The following is a 16,894-nucleotide window of genomic DNA, read 5'->3' as shown; positions in this document are numbered from 1 at the left end:
CACCAAAATGCAGGAAATCACATCTACTTTATTCAAATTTTTTTGGGGGAGGACATGTACCACTACCCCACATTAGAGCTTAAACAGACTACTCGAGTAATCGACAGGTCGATTCCTAGAACATCTATCAAATTTTTTAAATTTTACGTAGAGTATTCGCAGTGACGTCATTGCATCACGTGTCAAGTGATCCACACCGGGCTACTAGTAGAAGCCACCAAATGGATTCCTCCAGCAGATGGACTGAGTGGAGCAGGTTCAGTCTTGGCAAACAGGTAGAAATGCATCAGTAGTGTGGAAATATTTCACTAAAGATGAATCTTCCGGTTCAACTACCGTAAGGAAACTGAAAATGAATCAACTTCATGACTGTTTTGAGCTCGTTGAAAACCAGTGTTTTATCATTTTCTGTGACCGTAGGGGGCGATGTTGCATGCACTGTTGCAAGTCACAGAATATGGTGAAACACCGGGTCCAATACATCGAACCAGAACCAGCTTCCTTCTGACCTTGTTTCACAAAGTAAAAGCAAAAAATATGAATCTCTAAACCTATTAAAAAAAATCCTACAAACATATTTATCTCTAAACCTAATGCGCACCACAGCTGACGGTGGTGCGGTGTGGTAGTCCGCCCCATTGTTTTTAGTTTCGTTTTGACGTGCTGCATGTTTCTTCACTTTTGCAGCTTAATAATAATAACTAATAGTTTTGGTTTTTCTGTGACTTATTTGCAGTATGATACATGGTAGGAGCATAATATATGCTCCCAATGTTTTTTTTTGTAAATAAATGACGTTTTTTTCATCTTGAGATCCTATGACGTCATCAACTACTTGAGTTCTAATCGAGTTTTATTATGTTAATGTCGAGTTTTAAAATGATGTAGTCGTTCAACCCCTACCCCACACTCCACTATTTGTGTTCCGGCATCGATTAGTTTACAAATGAAGCCCTGTTCCTTGGTATGACTACTGCTATTATGAATCTGTTCAGTTTTTTGTAAAGAGTTTTCTGTGATAATTTGAAGATGTGGCGATACATTTATGTTGATTGTGTGAATAGGTAAAGTTTGAAAGTGGTTTTGATGCTGTTAATTTTCTGAAAAACTGTAATTTTGGAAGATGAAATTAAAAAGTTTGTTATTTAAGTGTGTCTTGAATGAAAAAACGTTTAAAAGTATAACAATTGTATTACCACTATTAAAGTGGTGGTGTGATTTATCACAAACAACGATGAGTCCAGCTACAGGCATGAGGTGGAACACCTGGAGAGCTGGTGTAGGAAGAACAACCTTCACTTCAATGTGAAGAAGACGAAGGAGATGGTTGTGGATTTCAGACAGAACAAACACACCTACACCCCGCCCCAAAATATAGGAGGATCTGCAGTGGAAGAGGTCTCCAGCTACAAGTACTTGGGTGTACACCTGAATGACAACCTCAGCTGGGGCAACAACACCACCAGCCTGATCAAGAAAGCTCATCAGAGACTCTACTTCCTCAGGCGACTGAGAAGAGCTGGTCTGGGAAGCTCAGTCCTCACCTCCTTCTACAGGTGTGCAGTGGAGAGCACCCTGTGCTCCAGCATCAACGTGTGGCACGGAGGCTGCACAGCTGCAGAAAGAAAAGCTTTGCAGAGAGTGGTGAAGGCTGCACAGAAGTCTGTTGGAGTCAGCCTCCCCACCATCACAGACGTCTACACCTCCAGATGCAGGAAGAGGGCCACCTGCATCATGAAGGACCCCACTCACCCAGCGCGCACACTTTTTGCCCTGCTCCCCTCAGGCAGGAGGTTGAGGAGCATTAAGTGTAGAACCACTAGACTTAGGAACAGCTTCTACCTTGAAGCTGTTAAGACTCATGAATCTCTAACCAGAATAATCACTGTGGAAAAAAAAAAAATCACAGTAATGCCACTTGATTGTTGATATGTGCTGCAGACTATCCATGCTGCTGTGTTCATTCGAGCTCAACTGCTCACACAGACTCATGTTTGTGCTGCTGTTGTTCAGCATATTGTTGTTGTACTATTAGTGTTTAGTGTATTCTTAGTTTAGCATATTTCTTAGTTCATATTTTAGATCTTATTACTGTTTTTCTTTTACAATTTATACTTTTGTTGGATGTAACTGGGACCCTGTGTACACAATGTTATTCCACATGTGATGAGAATGACAATAAATAAACTTTGACTTTAAAGAACAAGTTTTTAGTATTAATGCTACACAAATATTTTCATTGCATTAAAGAGCCAAATTGAAGACAATTATTTAATAAACATGAGGGTTATGAGAGGGTCCTTGAAACTTTTTCTTCCCTGTAAGGGGTCCCTGAACCCCAAAATTTTGAGAACCTCTGGCTTAGAGAGAGAATTTTTATTAATTGACTTTTTCTGTATGTGAATGTTTCTGTTCAGTGCCGTGAGATGACGTCTGTTGTGAATTGGCGCTATATAAATAAACTGAACTGAAACTAAACTGAACCTCTACCTAGGACCCTGCTATCACAGCTGGTGTTTATATGCTTAACTGTGCATGATGTGTGCTACAGTGGAAGTGCTGTGGGATGAATTATGATGATTTATCAGTCTTCTCCTCGACTCTGAATGTTCTGTGAGACAAAGACATCTGAAACTACGAAATGAGAGACATCTTGTTGAAGTATGAACCACGCTTCAGTGAGTGAACGAATAGGAAAGACAACGAAACTAAAAGACAATGAAGGCAACAGTAAGCCAGGACCGTTTGTTATTGCCACTATTAGCTTCATGATTGAGCTAAAGCACTCACATCACCAGACTGACTGAACCATTTTATCACTCTCTCTTACCTTCTCCATATACTGTGAGCAGTTAGACTCCTGCAGAAGATTGGAGGCTTCCTGTTTGTAATACTCTCCTGTTTTTATCAGAAAAGGCCCTTCAAAGATTTCTTGATAAAACTGCAAAATAGAGAAAAAATGGAACACAGTTCTGAGAAAGTCTGTTTGGTTGTGTGAACAGAATGATGTGGTCATTGTTTTCACACCTTTAGTGGAAACTTCTTCTTGTACTGTTCAACATGAACAAATGAGTTGATGACCCCATGGATCACCTTCTGGTTGGGGTTCTCACCGCACCGATCACTGCAAAACAGAACAGGTTCAGTGCTCCCATCAATATAGGCCTCCTGACAGGTGATGTCATGAGAAGATGTTAATGATGAGGTTCAGGTTCAACTCCTGTAAATATGACCAGCCTTGCTGTTGGTTTTGTCTTATAGAGTGAATACTTCTGAAGCATTCACTCTATTGTGAACCTCTTTTCTTCTCTGTTTTTCAGCATTGTTCTCATTCCACAATTTCTGTGCTGTTTCAACAAATCATAAATCAAAATGTTCAGCTCTTTCAGGACAATCCATGACTTTTGGTATTGGTGCAAATTTAGCTTTTTGAAATATTTAGCCTTTTCTGCCATTTTTTCCTCAAAGAAAAGTAACTTAACTCATTTTACATCTTTCAAATCTTTAGATCTGTTTACAACCTTTTATTGCTCCTTTCACATTTTGTTCTGCTTCAACTGCTTTCAGCTTCCTTCTGCAAATTTAAACTTTTTTCAGCTACTTTCAAACAATTTCAGCTGCTTTTCAGTTGTTTTGTGCTCCTTTCAGATTCTTTCTGCTAACTACATTTTTGTGCTTCTTCTAACTTCTTTCTGCTAATTTCAGCTTGTTATGCTTTTTAAAGCTTATTTTTGCTAGTTTCAGCTTTTTTACTATTTCAGTTACTATTTACCTGTTTTTATGCTAATTGTATCATTTCCAGCTAATTTCACATTTTTGGAGTTTCTTTCACGTCTTTTCACTTCCTTCTAGTAGCTTAAGCTTCTTTCTGCCTTTACAACCGTTTTAGCTTTCTTTTTTGTGCTAATTTTAGCTTCCTTTTTTAAAGCTAATTTACTAATTTTTGTTCTCACTTCTGTTTATTTAAACCCAAATCAGCAAAAATGTGTTATTTCTGCTTTCTTCTGCCAAAGATGCATAGTCTTCAATTTCAGCATGTTTGTAGCTAATTTAAGCTGTTTTTCAACAAGTTCTTCTGCAATATGCATTCACACTGCATTTTGGCAGGTAATGCAATTCCTCTAGTTATTATTATGATTAACATTATACTCACACTAAAAGCACCATAGTTGTTGGAGACAAGAGTTGGAACATTTATTTCACCCAAAACAAATGTGTCAATAAAAGGTTTGTTAAAAGTTTTATTCTCATTCTAAAAAAGTCAAATCTGGTCCTCTGGACATTCAAAAACAAAACAAAAAAATTGTAGAAACGTTTCATCTTTCATCCGAAAGACTTCCTCAGTCTGAGTTGCTGTATTCAGCTCAGTCTTATAAATAGCACCTTCTTGCAGTGGATCAACCAGTTTCCCCACTAACTCAGGAGCCAGGCAGAAGGAGAAATCCCACACCAAGACAGGCTCTAGAGCAATGTGGATATCCTAACTGGGCCTTCCTGAAAGCAGAGAAGAAACCCAAACAGAACTCCAGTCAGCCATCAGATGAAACCCAGACCAGACCAGTGGTCATTCCATATGTTGAGGGAGTATTAGAGAAACTGAGACGTTTATTTTCTAAACATAACGTCCCAGTGGCTTTTAAACCCCAAAATACATTATGGCAAAGACTGGTTCATCCCAAAGATCCAGTCCCCCGGCATAAACAGAGCAATGTTGTGTATGCTGTTCAGTGTCAGGAGGGCTGTGATCAGTCTTACATCGGGGAAACTAAACAGCCACTGGCCAAAAGGATGGACCAGCACAGAAGATCAACATCATCAGGCCAGGACTCTGCGGTCTACACTCATCTCCAGGCCAGCGGTCACTCTTTCAGGGATGAAGATGTTCACATCCTGGATAGAGAGGAACGATGGTTTGAGAGAGGAGTAAAGGAGGCCATCTTTGTGAAAAGAAACCGTCCATCATTAAACAGGGGTGGAGGCCTCCGGTTTCAACTGTCCCCCTCTTACAATGCTGTTATTGCTAGTATCACTCAGCCCTCTGTGAATAGTAAACAGCCATCAGTGTGCTAATGATCCATTGTTAGGCTGATGGTCCTTCTTGACCATGTGAGCAGCTGGTTTTGGTTGTCAGCAGCAAAACTGGTTGATCCACTCTGAGAAGGTGCTATTTAAGAGACTGAGCTGAAAACAGCACCTCAGACTGAGGAAGTCTTTCGGATGAGAGACAAAACTTTTCTACTTTTTTTTTTTTGTTGAATGTCCAGAGGACCAGATGTAACTTTTTTAGATTTTTCTACCTGGATTATTGAGCATGCATCAGAATATTTTATTCTCATTGAGAGTACAAGACGATGAAAATATTATTAAAATTATTAAGTTATTTTTTTCTAGTTGTGTGTGTGAGAAATCTTACTTTTTTATTTCATTCAGCAACATTCGGATGAGAACAGCCTGAAGGGGTTCAATCATCAGCTTTCTCCACATATCCAACGCCAGCTGCAGCCACAAGTCAAAAACAACACGTTACCACAGCGTCAACCAAACCTTGGTTTTTCTGATGGGATCAAAACTAGACCAGAAGCACGAATGATGGTCAACTGAGTTTGTAAATATGATTTTTATATTTGCGGCTACTAGGGGTATAGCATTTTAGAAATGTGAATAAAATGGTTTCATTAAAGAATAAGTACTTCTCCGATCTCCATGAGCGGCTCATTCATGTCCACTCCTCCGTAGCCGTACTGCAGGTCAGCTTCTGTTAGTTTGTTCTTCTTGATGAACTGTGTGTTAAGATACCTGAACAATGAAGGAGACGAGGTCAGATGTTACCACTTGAACTGAATTTCTTTCATCAAAAGATCTGGACTGTTCCTTTAACTCATCACAGTACATTGCTGAGGCTACACAATGAATTTCTTTCTGTCATTTTCACTCTTCTTAGACAAAAACATCTGTCTTTACACAACAACACATACCAGAATATGGAAGTACAGTCACTTTTACAGATGACTGCCCCTCAGACTAGCACTGATCACTTACAATAGTTGGCACAAAGTAAAAGGCAACTGTTGAAGGACTGCATTTATCTTTTAGATCCAACATGTGTGGATTTTCTCCGGGTACTTTAAAGTCCTTCCACAGACTAAAAATGTGTTCGTTGGTCCCCCGAGCTGTTGGAACTGATTTTGCAGCAGTTGGAAACAGAACTGCCGTTAGCTTCTTCCTATGATGATGGCTTCATGCAGCTCAGGACCACGAAGTTATCGGACCATGGCATGCTCTGCGTTCGCTTGCGAACCTCCAGCACCAGCGGCCTGCTGTTTCTCACAGCTGTCCGGACCATTTCCTACTGGAGTTTCATGCTGGTCGCCTGCAGGACCATGCTGCTAACAGAACCACACTGCAAACAGAACCATACTGCAAACAGAACCACACTGCAAACAGAACCACACTGCTAACAGAATCGTTCTGCAAACGGGGCCATACTGCTAACAGTAACAGTGATTTTATAACAATATTTTTGTTTTAATAGCTTTTTATTGCTGTTTATTGTTGTCTGTACTCTGTATGTTGTCTGTCTAAAACAGATCTCTCTTTAAAATGAGTCCTCATGACTCAGTGAGACTACCTGTATAAATAAAGGTTGAATGAAAAAATGTTAGGCTGATTAGTAACTCTAAATTGTCCATAGGTGTGAGTGAGAGCTAATGGTTGTTTGTCTTGATGTGTCCCTGTGATGGACTGGAGACCTGTCCAGGTGTCCCCCACCTCCTGCACAGTGACTGCTGGATATGGACACCAGTGACGTGGAAAAGAAGAAGCAGGTAAAAATAATGGATGGATTTTAAGGGCATCCACGGTGTAAGATTTTCCCTTTGTCAAATAATTCCCAGTTAAAATATTTATTGTTCTATTGTCAAAACATGTTGTGGAAAAACATCTAAATGTAGCTCAATAATGATTTTTGTATTTTGTGTTGAAATTTATTGGCTGTCTAAATATGAGTGTAGGAAAGTAGAGGGATGGTGGAAAAGCCAGCAGAACAAACAAAAGATGAACATGATCTAATATGTGGTCACATCTGTCCACTGAGTGAGAGCAGCAGTACAGAAGGTTTAATCAGCTCTGAAGAGGTTTCACTGTTGCATTAACAAGCTGTTTCAATTCAAGCACAAAATATTTGATAGTGTGTGCTACCTGCACCACACCAAACAGTAAAATCACTAAAAATACAAATCATAAGCATATATTGATTTAAAATATAAAGTAGCTCTAACAGGAAAGCAACAAAGTCCATGCTCAAGGAACAGGAAAGGTTTTAAACTGCAATACATAATACCAAAAACTGCTTTAAGGAGGATTTGGTAATGTCACTAGTATCTAATTTGCAGATGCTGAAATTCATTATGGGACTCAGCAACTCTTGTATTTCACAAGCATAACTTCCAGTCATCAAGCGGACCTGTGTGCTCTGGTTCAGTTCAACCTAACCAGCACGCAGTTTTTACTGCTGTGCCACCAATGTTTGCTCTGGCAAGCAAAAATAAAAAAATGCACCATTAAGTTTTAAAAGTTAGATGACAGCTGGTGTGTAATGCCACTAAACAAGAACAAACTGTTAAAACACAGCTGGAGTTTTGTGTTTGATATGAGGAAAACCTGAAAGTAGATCACAACATTATTTTCTGTAAGACAAACCAATCCCTGCACTGTTGTTTTGTTCAGACCAAAGACTTTCTCATTGTGTCACTTACAGAGACAAAATAAAACCTTCCATGTGTAGGTCTGACAGCTGCAGGAAAAAACTCCATTCTCTCTGGAAAGAACATGGCAGCATGACAGGTTTGTAAAGTTTCATCTTAAGGAAGTACCAGGCTCCTGAATCCATGTCCTCTGGACAGACAGGACCAGATGTTTACCACTCAAACACAGTATATCAGCACAAACACTACAATCAGCACTGAAGTGGAGGCTAATGGTTTGGGCCGCTTGCAGTCACTGACTGGACCAGTGGTTCAAAAAACTGTTTCTGCTGGGCCCCCCTTTGATTTATAAGAACATTTCTGCGCCCGGCTCACCCTTACCCTGCCCCCCACACATTTTGTTTTCAAACTTCTTTGCAGTTTATTTCACACCTCAACTTCTTTTATTTTGTTTAAGAATTGAACTAATAAAAGTAAACTGCAATAAATTGCAGGTTGCAATATGAACTACAACCTCTTAAATAACAAAATACCATTAACGTTTATTTTAAGTGTATCTGGGTTTGTTTTGTTTTGTTTGTTTTTACTGAGTGACAATATTCAATATCAATGAATCTTTTTCAATAAATGCCTCTCCATGCAAAATGAGATTAAAAACAAAAACAACTCCATGAGAGGGCAAAAAAAGGTTTGTTGAGCAAAAATGACTCCTTTAATTCTCACTTCTTTTCAGGACTTCAAACAGCCTGGTCCCAGACACCTCCCTTTACAATAAAATAAGATACAAAATGGAGAAAAATCTATAGAACTAAAAAAGGTGCAACACGTGGCACAAAATTAAGCTAGCATAGCATAACTGTGATGCACAAGCTAGCATTAACTTACTATACTTTCAATCAGAATCAGAATAAACTTTATTATCATTGCACCGAGATACAACGAGAACATGTACGTACAGTCATCCGAAAGATGGGTGGAGTGCACGAAGCTGCTGCTATAAAAGTGCAGTCCTCTTATTCTTATTCAGAATAATATAACATTTTGGCTCCAATAGGCCAGATAACATTCTGTGGTCAAAGAAACAACATTCCTTGTTAAAAGGTCTAGATTGTAAAAAATCTGCAGGACCAGATGATCTTCTACCTTATTTCTTAAGGCTGGCCGCTCATATCATCACCGTACCAGTGTCCCACATATTTAACCTGTCTATAAGCCAAAACTCTGTTCCAAACACTTGGAAAACAGCTTTTGTTCTTCCTTTGCTGAAGGGAGGAGACCCCACCATATTGGACAATTATCGACCAATCTCTAAACTTTGTATTTGAGCTAAGGTCCTAGAAAAACTGATAAACTCTAAAATTAAGAATTATTTGGATTCTTTTAACAGCTTACCTCTCCATCAATCTGGTTTCAGGAAACAACACAGCACAACGACTGCTTCAATGAAGGTATTTAATGATCTTGTTGAAGCTAAGGATTATTGTGCTGCACTTTTCTTAGACCTGTCTAAAGCTTTTGACATCTCGTGTCATAAGCTCTCAGAAATCAGTTTCTCAGATCACACCATTGGTTGATTCTCTATCTTTCAGATCAGAGGCAACGTGTTCAACATAATGATACTTCTTCCAACTATCTAACTGTTAACAATGGTGTACCACAAGGTTCAATCTTAGTGTAGGAGCTTTTTGTCTATTTTTGTCGTCTTTGAATTTGGTTTATATATTTATTTTTATTTGGGATGTGGGTATTAGAGGCATAAATATGTAGGCTGTAGGGAGGTTGAGAGGCATGTGGGTGGTCACATGATTTTTTGCCAGTCAGAGGTGGGGCAACAGGGGGAGCAGTCATGCAGGAACAGGTGTGTCAGCGAGGGCTCCTGTGTATCAAATTGTTTGGCTATCAAGTTGGAATAAACATACCATAAACTAGATTTTTTTGGACCTTTCCTTTGTACTGCGTTAAACACAAACCCACGGAGCAACATGGGATTATTTGAGTAACATTCACATTCAGTTAGATCTTCATTTTTTTTTCGTTTGTTTTTGGTTTTTATGGACAAATAGTCAACACACCCTCTTTACAAACTACAAAAGTAATGTAGGTCCGATCATCCCTGATGCATCCATACATTTCTATGCTGATGACACAGTTGGTTATTGTCAAGCTAAAACAGTTGCTAAGGTTTTCCAGCTTTTACAGTCTACATTTGACATCATCCAGACTGATTTGTTCCATCTCAAACTTGTTCTAAACACTGACAAAACCACAGGGATGTTGTTTTCAAACAGGAAGTCACTTCCTACAATCCTTCCTTCTATTTTATCTCTGAATGGTGCTCCTTTAGAGTTTGTAGATTCTTACAAATATTTGGGTATCTTGGTCAACTTGCATCTAGGAAACGCTTTGTAACTGTGATTTTCCTTTCCTCCACTGATTACGGTGACATTATTTACACGAATGCTCCTACAAGCACATTATAGATGTTGGACACTGCCTATCACGGTGCGCTAAGATTCATAACTGGCTGTAACTACTGTATCCACCATTGCACCCTGTACAGGTTAAGTGGACATCATTAACTTTACACACTCTCTCACTAGTACATTTTCATCTTTAAATCACTTCTTGGTCTGCTTTCTTCATATATATCTTCCTACATGTCACTGCATGAGTGCAGCTACAGCGTGCGCTCTCAGGACATCATTACATGCAGTGTTCCCTCAGTGAGGACTGAACTAGGCAAAAGGGCCTTCTCCTACCCCACCCCTGTGTCCTGGAATATCTTGAAAAAAGATCTGTCAACCTTGACCTCTCTAAGTGGCTTGAAACATCTGCTAAGTTCATGGCAAAAACCAACGCAGACATGCTCCCGTTGTTAGTAGGGGTGCAGAAAAAAATCGATTTTTCAAAGAATCTAGATTTTTAGTCCTGGCAATTCTGAATTGTTTCTAAAGGTCCAAAAATCAATTTTAAAATGTATTTAAGTTTTATATTTTTTTCGCTCCTACTCCCCGTTTGGCCGCCGTAGAATTGAGCCGTGTAGGCCACCATACAGCAAGCTAGTTAGCCAGCTCCCATTATCTGAATGGAGCCTGCTAGCATGGAGGAGGGAGACAGCGCGATTCAACCCGCCTCTTCGTCTTTAAAAATCATTTCAGATCCTACAATGTTCCAGGGGAAGACAGAGCTTCACAAGAGCACGGTTGTTTACAAGAAGTGTAAAATAAAATTACGGTACAGTATTTTGGGAATGTAACACGTGGAACAACCAGGTGTCGCTCCCTCCACAGCTTGAGCTTCCATAAAAGGAAAGCTGGCAGGGTGGTGGCACGTGTCAATTTCCTGTGTGACCAGGTGTGTGCTGGGCCCACATGCGCCACTGTTTGCAGGCTGGTAAGTTTTGGAGGAAAACTGTTTGAACTGATTTTTAAATAAGGTGGCGCTGATGTGGTGTTTTATACAGGGCGCCGCTATTGATGACGTTTTTTGGGTTGTGTTACCTGGGCGTGTGGCTACTCGACGCCGCAGGGCTGCATCAGATTTACCACATCAATGGTGACTTTAGAGTTGGTGTGATAAACCGGAGAACATGAGTTTATCTGAAGCAGGTATGCAATGTTTTTAATGTGTTTTTAGATTGACTTAATTAAAATGATTTAATAAGTATTTAGTAAATTTTGTGTATTTGTTTTTACAGTTATATCACTGCTCCTGCTGTCTCTTTTGAATTTGATTTACTTTTTTCTTGTTAGTCCACCCAGTTGTGGATTATTTTTCTTGTTTTAGTGTTTGTGAGGGCGGGCTAACAATTTTTTTCCCATTTATTTATTTATTTATTTTTTTGGGTCACTTCCTGAAGATGCACACCTTATTTACGTGATAATAAAGTTTGCTAAATTATTTTATATTGGCTGCTTATTGCATTTCGGCGGTGGGGGGGCAGTCGTAACAGATATAAGACAAAATTCACGGAAGATGAAAGCGAAGCAGCCGACCAGCGAACTCTGCAACAAACTTCCAGGCTTCTCCAAAGGCTGTGAAGATTTCCCTCTCCATCTCCTGCTATATCACAAAGGATTTACGAGCAGACAGCTCAGTGGAAGGTGAGAGGTTCATGTTTATTTTTAATACGCTGGATTCAATGTACGTTATTCCTTCATGTAGATATATTTTTTGCGATAAAGCAGCGCCACAACTTCACCATGAAACAACGAATGGGAGAAGCTCTGATGCAGCTGCAGCTCAAAGGTAACGTTTTTTTCTCATATTATACTAAAACTTATAGACAAGTTAACAAACTTTATGCAATTTGTCATTTTAACAGGTTGAAGAGACCAGATGAGACATCTCCTGGAGCCAGTTCTAAATGATACAGTTTATGGTTTATAAATTATAGTTCAGAAGAGATTTTGTACAGGTTTTCACAGGTTTTGAAATTTTGTTAAAGATTTACTAAATATGAATCAATATGGTTAAGACTGAAGTCTGTATATTTCATATTAGGTTAAGTTTTGAAAATATAGCAAATGTTAAAGCAATATGGTTAAAAATAACTGAAGTCTGTATTTTACTTTGAGTTAAAAGTTAATATACTATGTATGGTAGGCTAAAGTCTGTTTACTTTTGTATTTATATATTTTGAATTATTTGTCTGTGATGGACTGGAGACCTGTCCAGGTGTTCCCCGCCTCTCACACAGTGATGGCTGATATGGGCACCAGTGACACCCGTGACTCGAAAAGGAAGAAGTGGGTAAAGATGATGGATGGATGAATTATTTGTTCCTAGATTTATTTATTTTTTTAGCAAAATTCAGGCAACTAATCTAACCTAATACTGGAAATTTAAGTTATAGAATTTTATGCACTCATATATTTTTTCCTATTTTGGTATAAATAAAAAATGAATAAAAAATATTTGATACAGTAAGGAACCTAAAATGTTTATTTAATTTTAATTATTTATTTTTATTTTATTTATTTTAATTATTTTAAAATAAATGTTCTATTTGTTTACATTGTTGTTTAATCTTTTCAGCTTGTCAGTTACATAATCGAAACTAAATTTATGACCATTTCAATAGAAAAATGGTTTCTGAATAGAAAAATCGATTTTAAATCGTATCGTGACACCAAAAATCGGAATCGAATCGGATCACCAGACACAGAGATTCGCACCCCTAGTTGTTAATATTTTATATCGCTTTATAATGTAGCTGTTTTTGTTTAGTTTGTTTATAAAATTTTCTTACATTTATTTTTCAATTTTATGCTTTTTTAAGATTGTCTTCTGTTGTCATCATTCTTTGTTAAAACAGGTCTCTCTTGTAAGAGTCCTCGAGGCTCAGTGAGACTAACTGTATAAATAAAAGTTGAATGAATGAAAAATTCCTATTCCCAGATAAGTACATATATAAAACTCATAAACGTGAATCAAACAAGACAAATGTATTATATCAGGACCCTGGACATCGCACATCTTACCTCCAGTAGCCCAAAGCAGCGTCTAGCCCTGTCTTTGAATGTACCTGGCTACATGACCTGCGTGGGCTGTGTTCAGGTGCAGTAGGACATATTCACTGCTCTGCTCAAACAAATCTGTCCAGATGACCTGACTTAACTTTTTTATGAAGTATTAATACAAAAAATTAACTGATTTGCTTAACAAATCATGACCCATTTGATGGAATTTGAAGCATTAATTATTATTAACCTGTTACACCAGCAGTGTCCAGGCATCGTTTTTTTTCCCCATTCAGTCATACCCCCTCCCCACTCCAAAATCAATGGCTTTGTGCCCCCCAGGGGTTGCGTCCCACACTGGACTGGACCATGAACTCCTCTGAAGACCAAAGGATGCTAGAGTAAAACCTGAGGCCATCTGTTAGACAGCTGAAGGACTGAACTGGGTCATAATGCAACAGAACAATGACTCTAAACACAGCAGCTAATCTACAACAGAATGGTTCAAAAAGAAAAGAATTAAGGTGCTGCAACAGTCCAACCAAAGTCAAGACATCACCCTGACTGAAATGCTGTGGTGGGACCTGAGGAGAGCTGAGCAGAAGCAGAGGTCTGTGAACACCAACGAACTGAAGCAATGATGAAAAGAAGAACTAGATAAAATTCCTCCACAACCATAAATGATGACACGACTCATGAAGACATACAGAAAAATTACTATTTCAAAAATTGCTGCTAAAGGATGCAGCATAAAGGTCCTATAAAAGCTAATTTATCCTGGTGACACTTGAGGCCAGATTTAAATAGTTTTAGAACCCAGTGAAGACCAGAACATTTTTTTATTATGTCCCGATATTTAAACAAACTTCTAAGGTGATTTTCTTTGTCCCATGACTGCAGCAGCAGTCTGACAGGAAGTATGTGTAAAAATAGATCTAAAAGAGCTTCCAAGGTGAGGTGATTTACAGTGAATTAGGGCACGTCAAATGCTTTTTGGCACCTCAAACAATCCTTTTCAAGTTTTTTTTTTGAGTACACTAGAAAATTGGAGAGGAAAATGGTGTCTTGTGAAATAATATAATTAGACCAAGGCCCAAGCACAGAATTAGATTGGTCAGAGTCAAGCACCAACGTCAGGTCATTTCATCCCTTAAATATATATTTTTTTTTTACCAAAGTGCATAAAATAGTGTAACAGCAACACTCGTGCTGTTCTAAATAAGTAAAGGAGGTCAAGAATAAGCTAAATGAAAATAGTAAAGAACCTTGTGAATCACAGAACAATAGAAGTGTATTAATGACACAAAAGCCTTGGTGTTACCTGTACAAGCAGTCCATATAGTCGGCTCCTTTGCTGTACTCTTCCCAGTACATGTGGTACATCACTAAAACCTTCTCCTCAGACTCAAGAACTTTCTGGAATACAAAAACAAGTATGACCAGTGTTACGAACAGCAGTACTACACAGGGATGAAAGAAAATATTGTTTTTAGTAAGAACTTGCCTTGTACAACTGTCTGACATGATTCTCAAGAAATATTTTGGTCTCTGTGTATAACCTTTCACCCAAAGGCTCAGGGTATGCAACACACAAAGCATAAATGTCACTGGCGTCAAGGTTAAGGAGAAACGCAATAAATAAACATAAAAAGGTATACAAAAATTAATTGAAAAAGAACTTTGTGTAATACTTGGCCTCAGCTTAAGTACCATCTTCATTTTATGATGCATTTTAACTCAATTGTCTTATTTTCACAATTACTGGTAGATACATCTAAAATCAATACACTAACGGGCCATACTTTACTCTTTATGTAGCCGTAATATTTAGATATTAAAGCAGTCAATACAGGATACGAGAATCTATCATTCCACGTGGCTCTTTCCACATAGTCGAGCATCACAACGGCCTTGATTGTGGTCAGTAACTTGTTCCATGTCTCGTCAAAATCCACCACCCGCGGCTTTAAGGACATCGTAGAGCTTCTCTTTCAGCCTACAGAAAGAAATGACAGGAATATATAATTATTATATACAAAGTTTTTTGTGTTTCCAAAACAAAGCAACATATAAATAGCTGTATTTTTTTCTCTCAACATCCATTTTGTCAACATCAATTCACCAAAATGAAGATTGGCTTGTATAGTTCCAACAAAGGACTGTGTAAGAAAAAACACAGAAATAAATAAAAACAAAACCTAAATAGACGACTTGGGATGTTGAGAAAGTAAATGGTGATAACCAATAAAACAATTCATCAACAAAAACTAAAGCACAAAATATACTGTAACAATAAAACAAAACATTTTTATTCTCCTTTACAGCCAAATTGATTTTGCACTGATAAGACTACAAATCACACCACTAGAGAAAAACTAAAGTGTATATATTTAGTTGAAACATGTTTACATGAAAATAAATGATCAGCTACACAATCTACTCAGAGCTCTCCATCTAATGAAAGAAAACACTCAGTCAGGTGCAGCAGCATTACAACAGCGACAGCTCTGCAAGTAATAATGTAAGCTTTCACTTCTCTTTCATAAAAAGTCCCATATTACTACCAGGAGAGAATAAAGGCCCACCAGTTTATTTAACGTCAGACAACTTTAACATCCTGACAGTTCATGTACCAAATTCACTCTTACACACAATCATTTTATACATTAAGAAAGGTTTTTGTTGCTTGATAAACACGCCTTACCGTTCCGTTAATGTAGCTAAGTAAAGGTGACTGGCTACCGGAATGCCAATCCAAAAATAGGATGACAAGCTAGAAGGCTAACTAGCCTACTGCTAGCATGCTACTTCTTCCTGTTTAAATACATTCACTTTGGAGGCAACCGTTAGCGGTTAGCCGGCTAGCAGCTAGCTAACGATGGCTCAGCTATCGTTAGCGACTTGTCACATTAGTAGTTCCCCACATTCACCCTGACAGCTCGGTAAAACATGGCACTGGTGTTAAACAATCCAGGTTACCTAGGTCAAAAGAAGACTTCTGAATTAAACCTACCTCTATACATGAATACTTGTTAAAAAACTCTGGTTTGTCCGCTGTCACGGGCTTGATTTGATACAGGTCTTCCCTGGTACCTCTTGGGTTGTACCATATTTTTTAGGGGGTGAGGCTTGAACAATTGTAAATTCGTTTAAAGGTGATTTTTGTTTTAATATTTTATCTTGTAAAAATGTTCAAAATACACTTTTTAATTCAGACAATTTATTCAAGATTTGCTCGTTATTATGTGAACACGATTAACCCAAACAGACGTATCTCAAAATGGTATCGCCTAAACTACGGAAGCCTGTTAATATAATTTAACATAATACATCGGTAATATAATATAATATAATATAATATAATATAATATAATATAATATAATATAATATAATATAATATAATCAGAGTCAGAGTCAGTCAGAGTCAGAGAGTCAGAGTCAGAGTTTCTTTATTGTCATTCGTACCTCATGTGGTACATGTGGTGGAGCGAAATTATGTACACAAGGTCCCAGTTACATCCAACAATAAAATGTATAAGAAAAACAGTAATAACATCTAAGATATGAACCAAGAAAAACATCAACTAAATATACACTAAGCACTCACAACACAAAACATTGAACATCAGCACAAACATGAACATGAGTCCGCGAGCAGACGCGCACGCACGAACACATCATCATTGAAACAGATCAGCAGCAACACGAAACAGATCAGCAGCAACACG

At 38.2% G+C, this 16,894-nt stretch overlaps 2 protein-coding genes across 2 annotated transcripts in view; one reads left to right on the top strand and one right to left on the bottom strand.

Moving 5' to 3' along the window:
- Window positions 1-16,269, bottom strand: part of cul2 (cullin 2) — a 40,396-nt gene extending 24,127 nt beyond the window's left edge. Inside the window, exons 1-8 of the mRNA XM_037694094.1 lie at window positions 16,179-16,269; window positions 15,023-15,161; window positions 14,670-14,772; window positions 14,487-14,581; window positions 5,691-5,796; window positions 5,414-5,496; window positions 3,028-3,124; window positions 2,831-2,941 (exon numbers count right to left, since the gene is read on the bottom strand). Coding sequence (XP_037550022.1) covers window positions 2,831-2,941; window positions 3,028-3,124; window positions 5,414-5,496; window positions 5,691-5,796; window positions 14,487-14,581; window positions 14,670-14,772; window positions 15,023-15,141 — 714 coding nt within the window. The 5' untranslated portion in view covers window positions 15,142-15,161; window positions 16,179-16,269. The remainder of the gene's footprint in view (window positions 1-2,830; window positions 2,942-3,027; window positions 3,125-5,413; window positions 5,497-5,690; window positions 5,797-14,486; window positions 14,582-14,669; window positions 14,773-15,022; window positions 15,162-16,178) is intronic.
- The window catches only part of ccny (cyclin Y), a 172,934-nt gene that overhangs the window by 42,242 nt on the left and 113,798 nt on the right, over window positions 1-16,894 (top strand). The gene's annotated exons all lie outside the window — the stretch shown is intronic.

Source organism: Nematolebias whitei, chromosome 20 (genome assembly GCF_014905685.2).
Source record: "Nematolebias whitei isolate Nwh7 chromosome 20, NemWhi1, whole genome shotgun sequence".
Lineage (NCBI taxonomy): Eukaryota > Metazoa > Chordata > Actinopteri > Cyprinodontiformes > Rivulidae > Nematolebias > Nematolebias whitei.
Note: the sequence above shows the minus strand (reverse complement) of the source record. Positions and strands in the feature narration are given on the sequence as shown.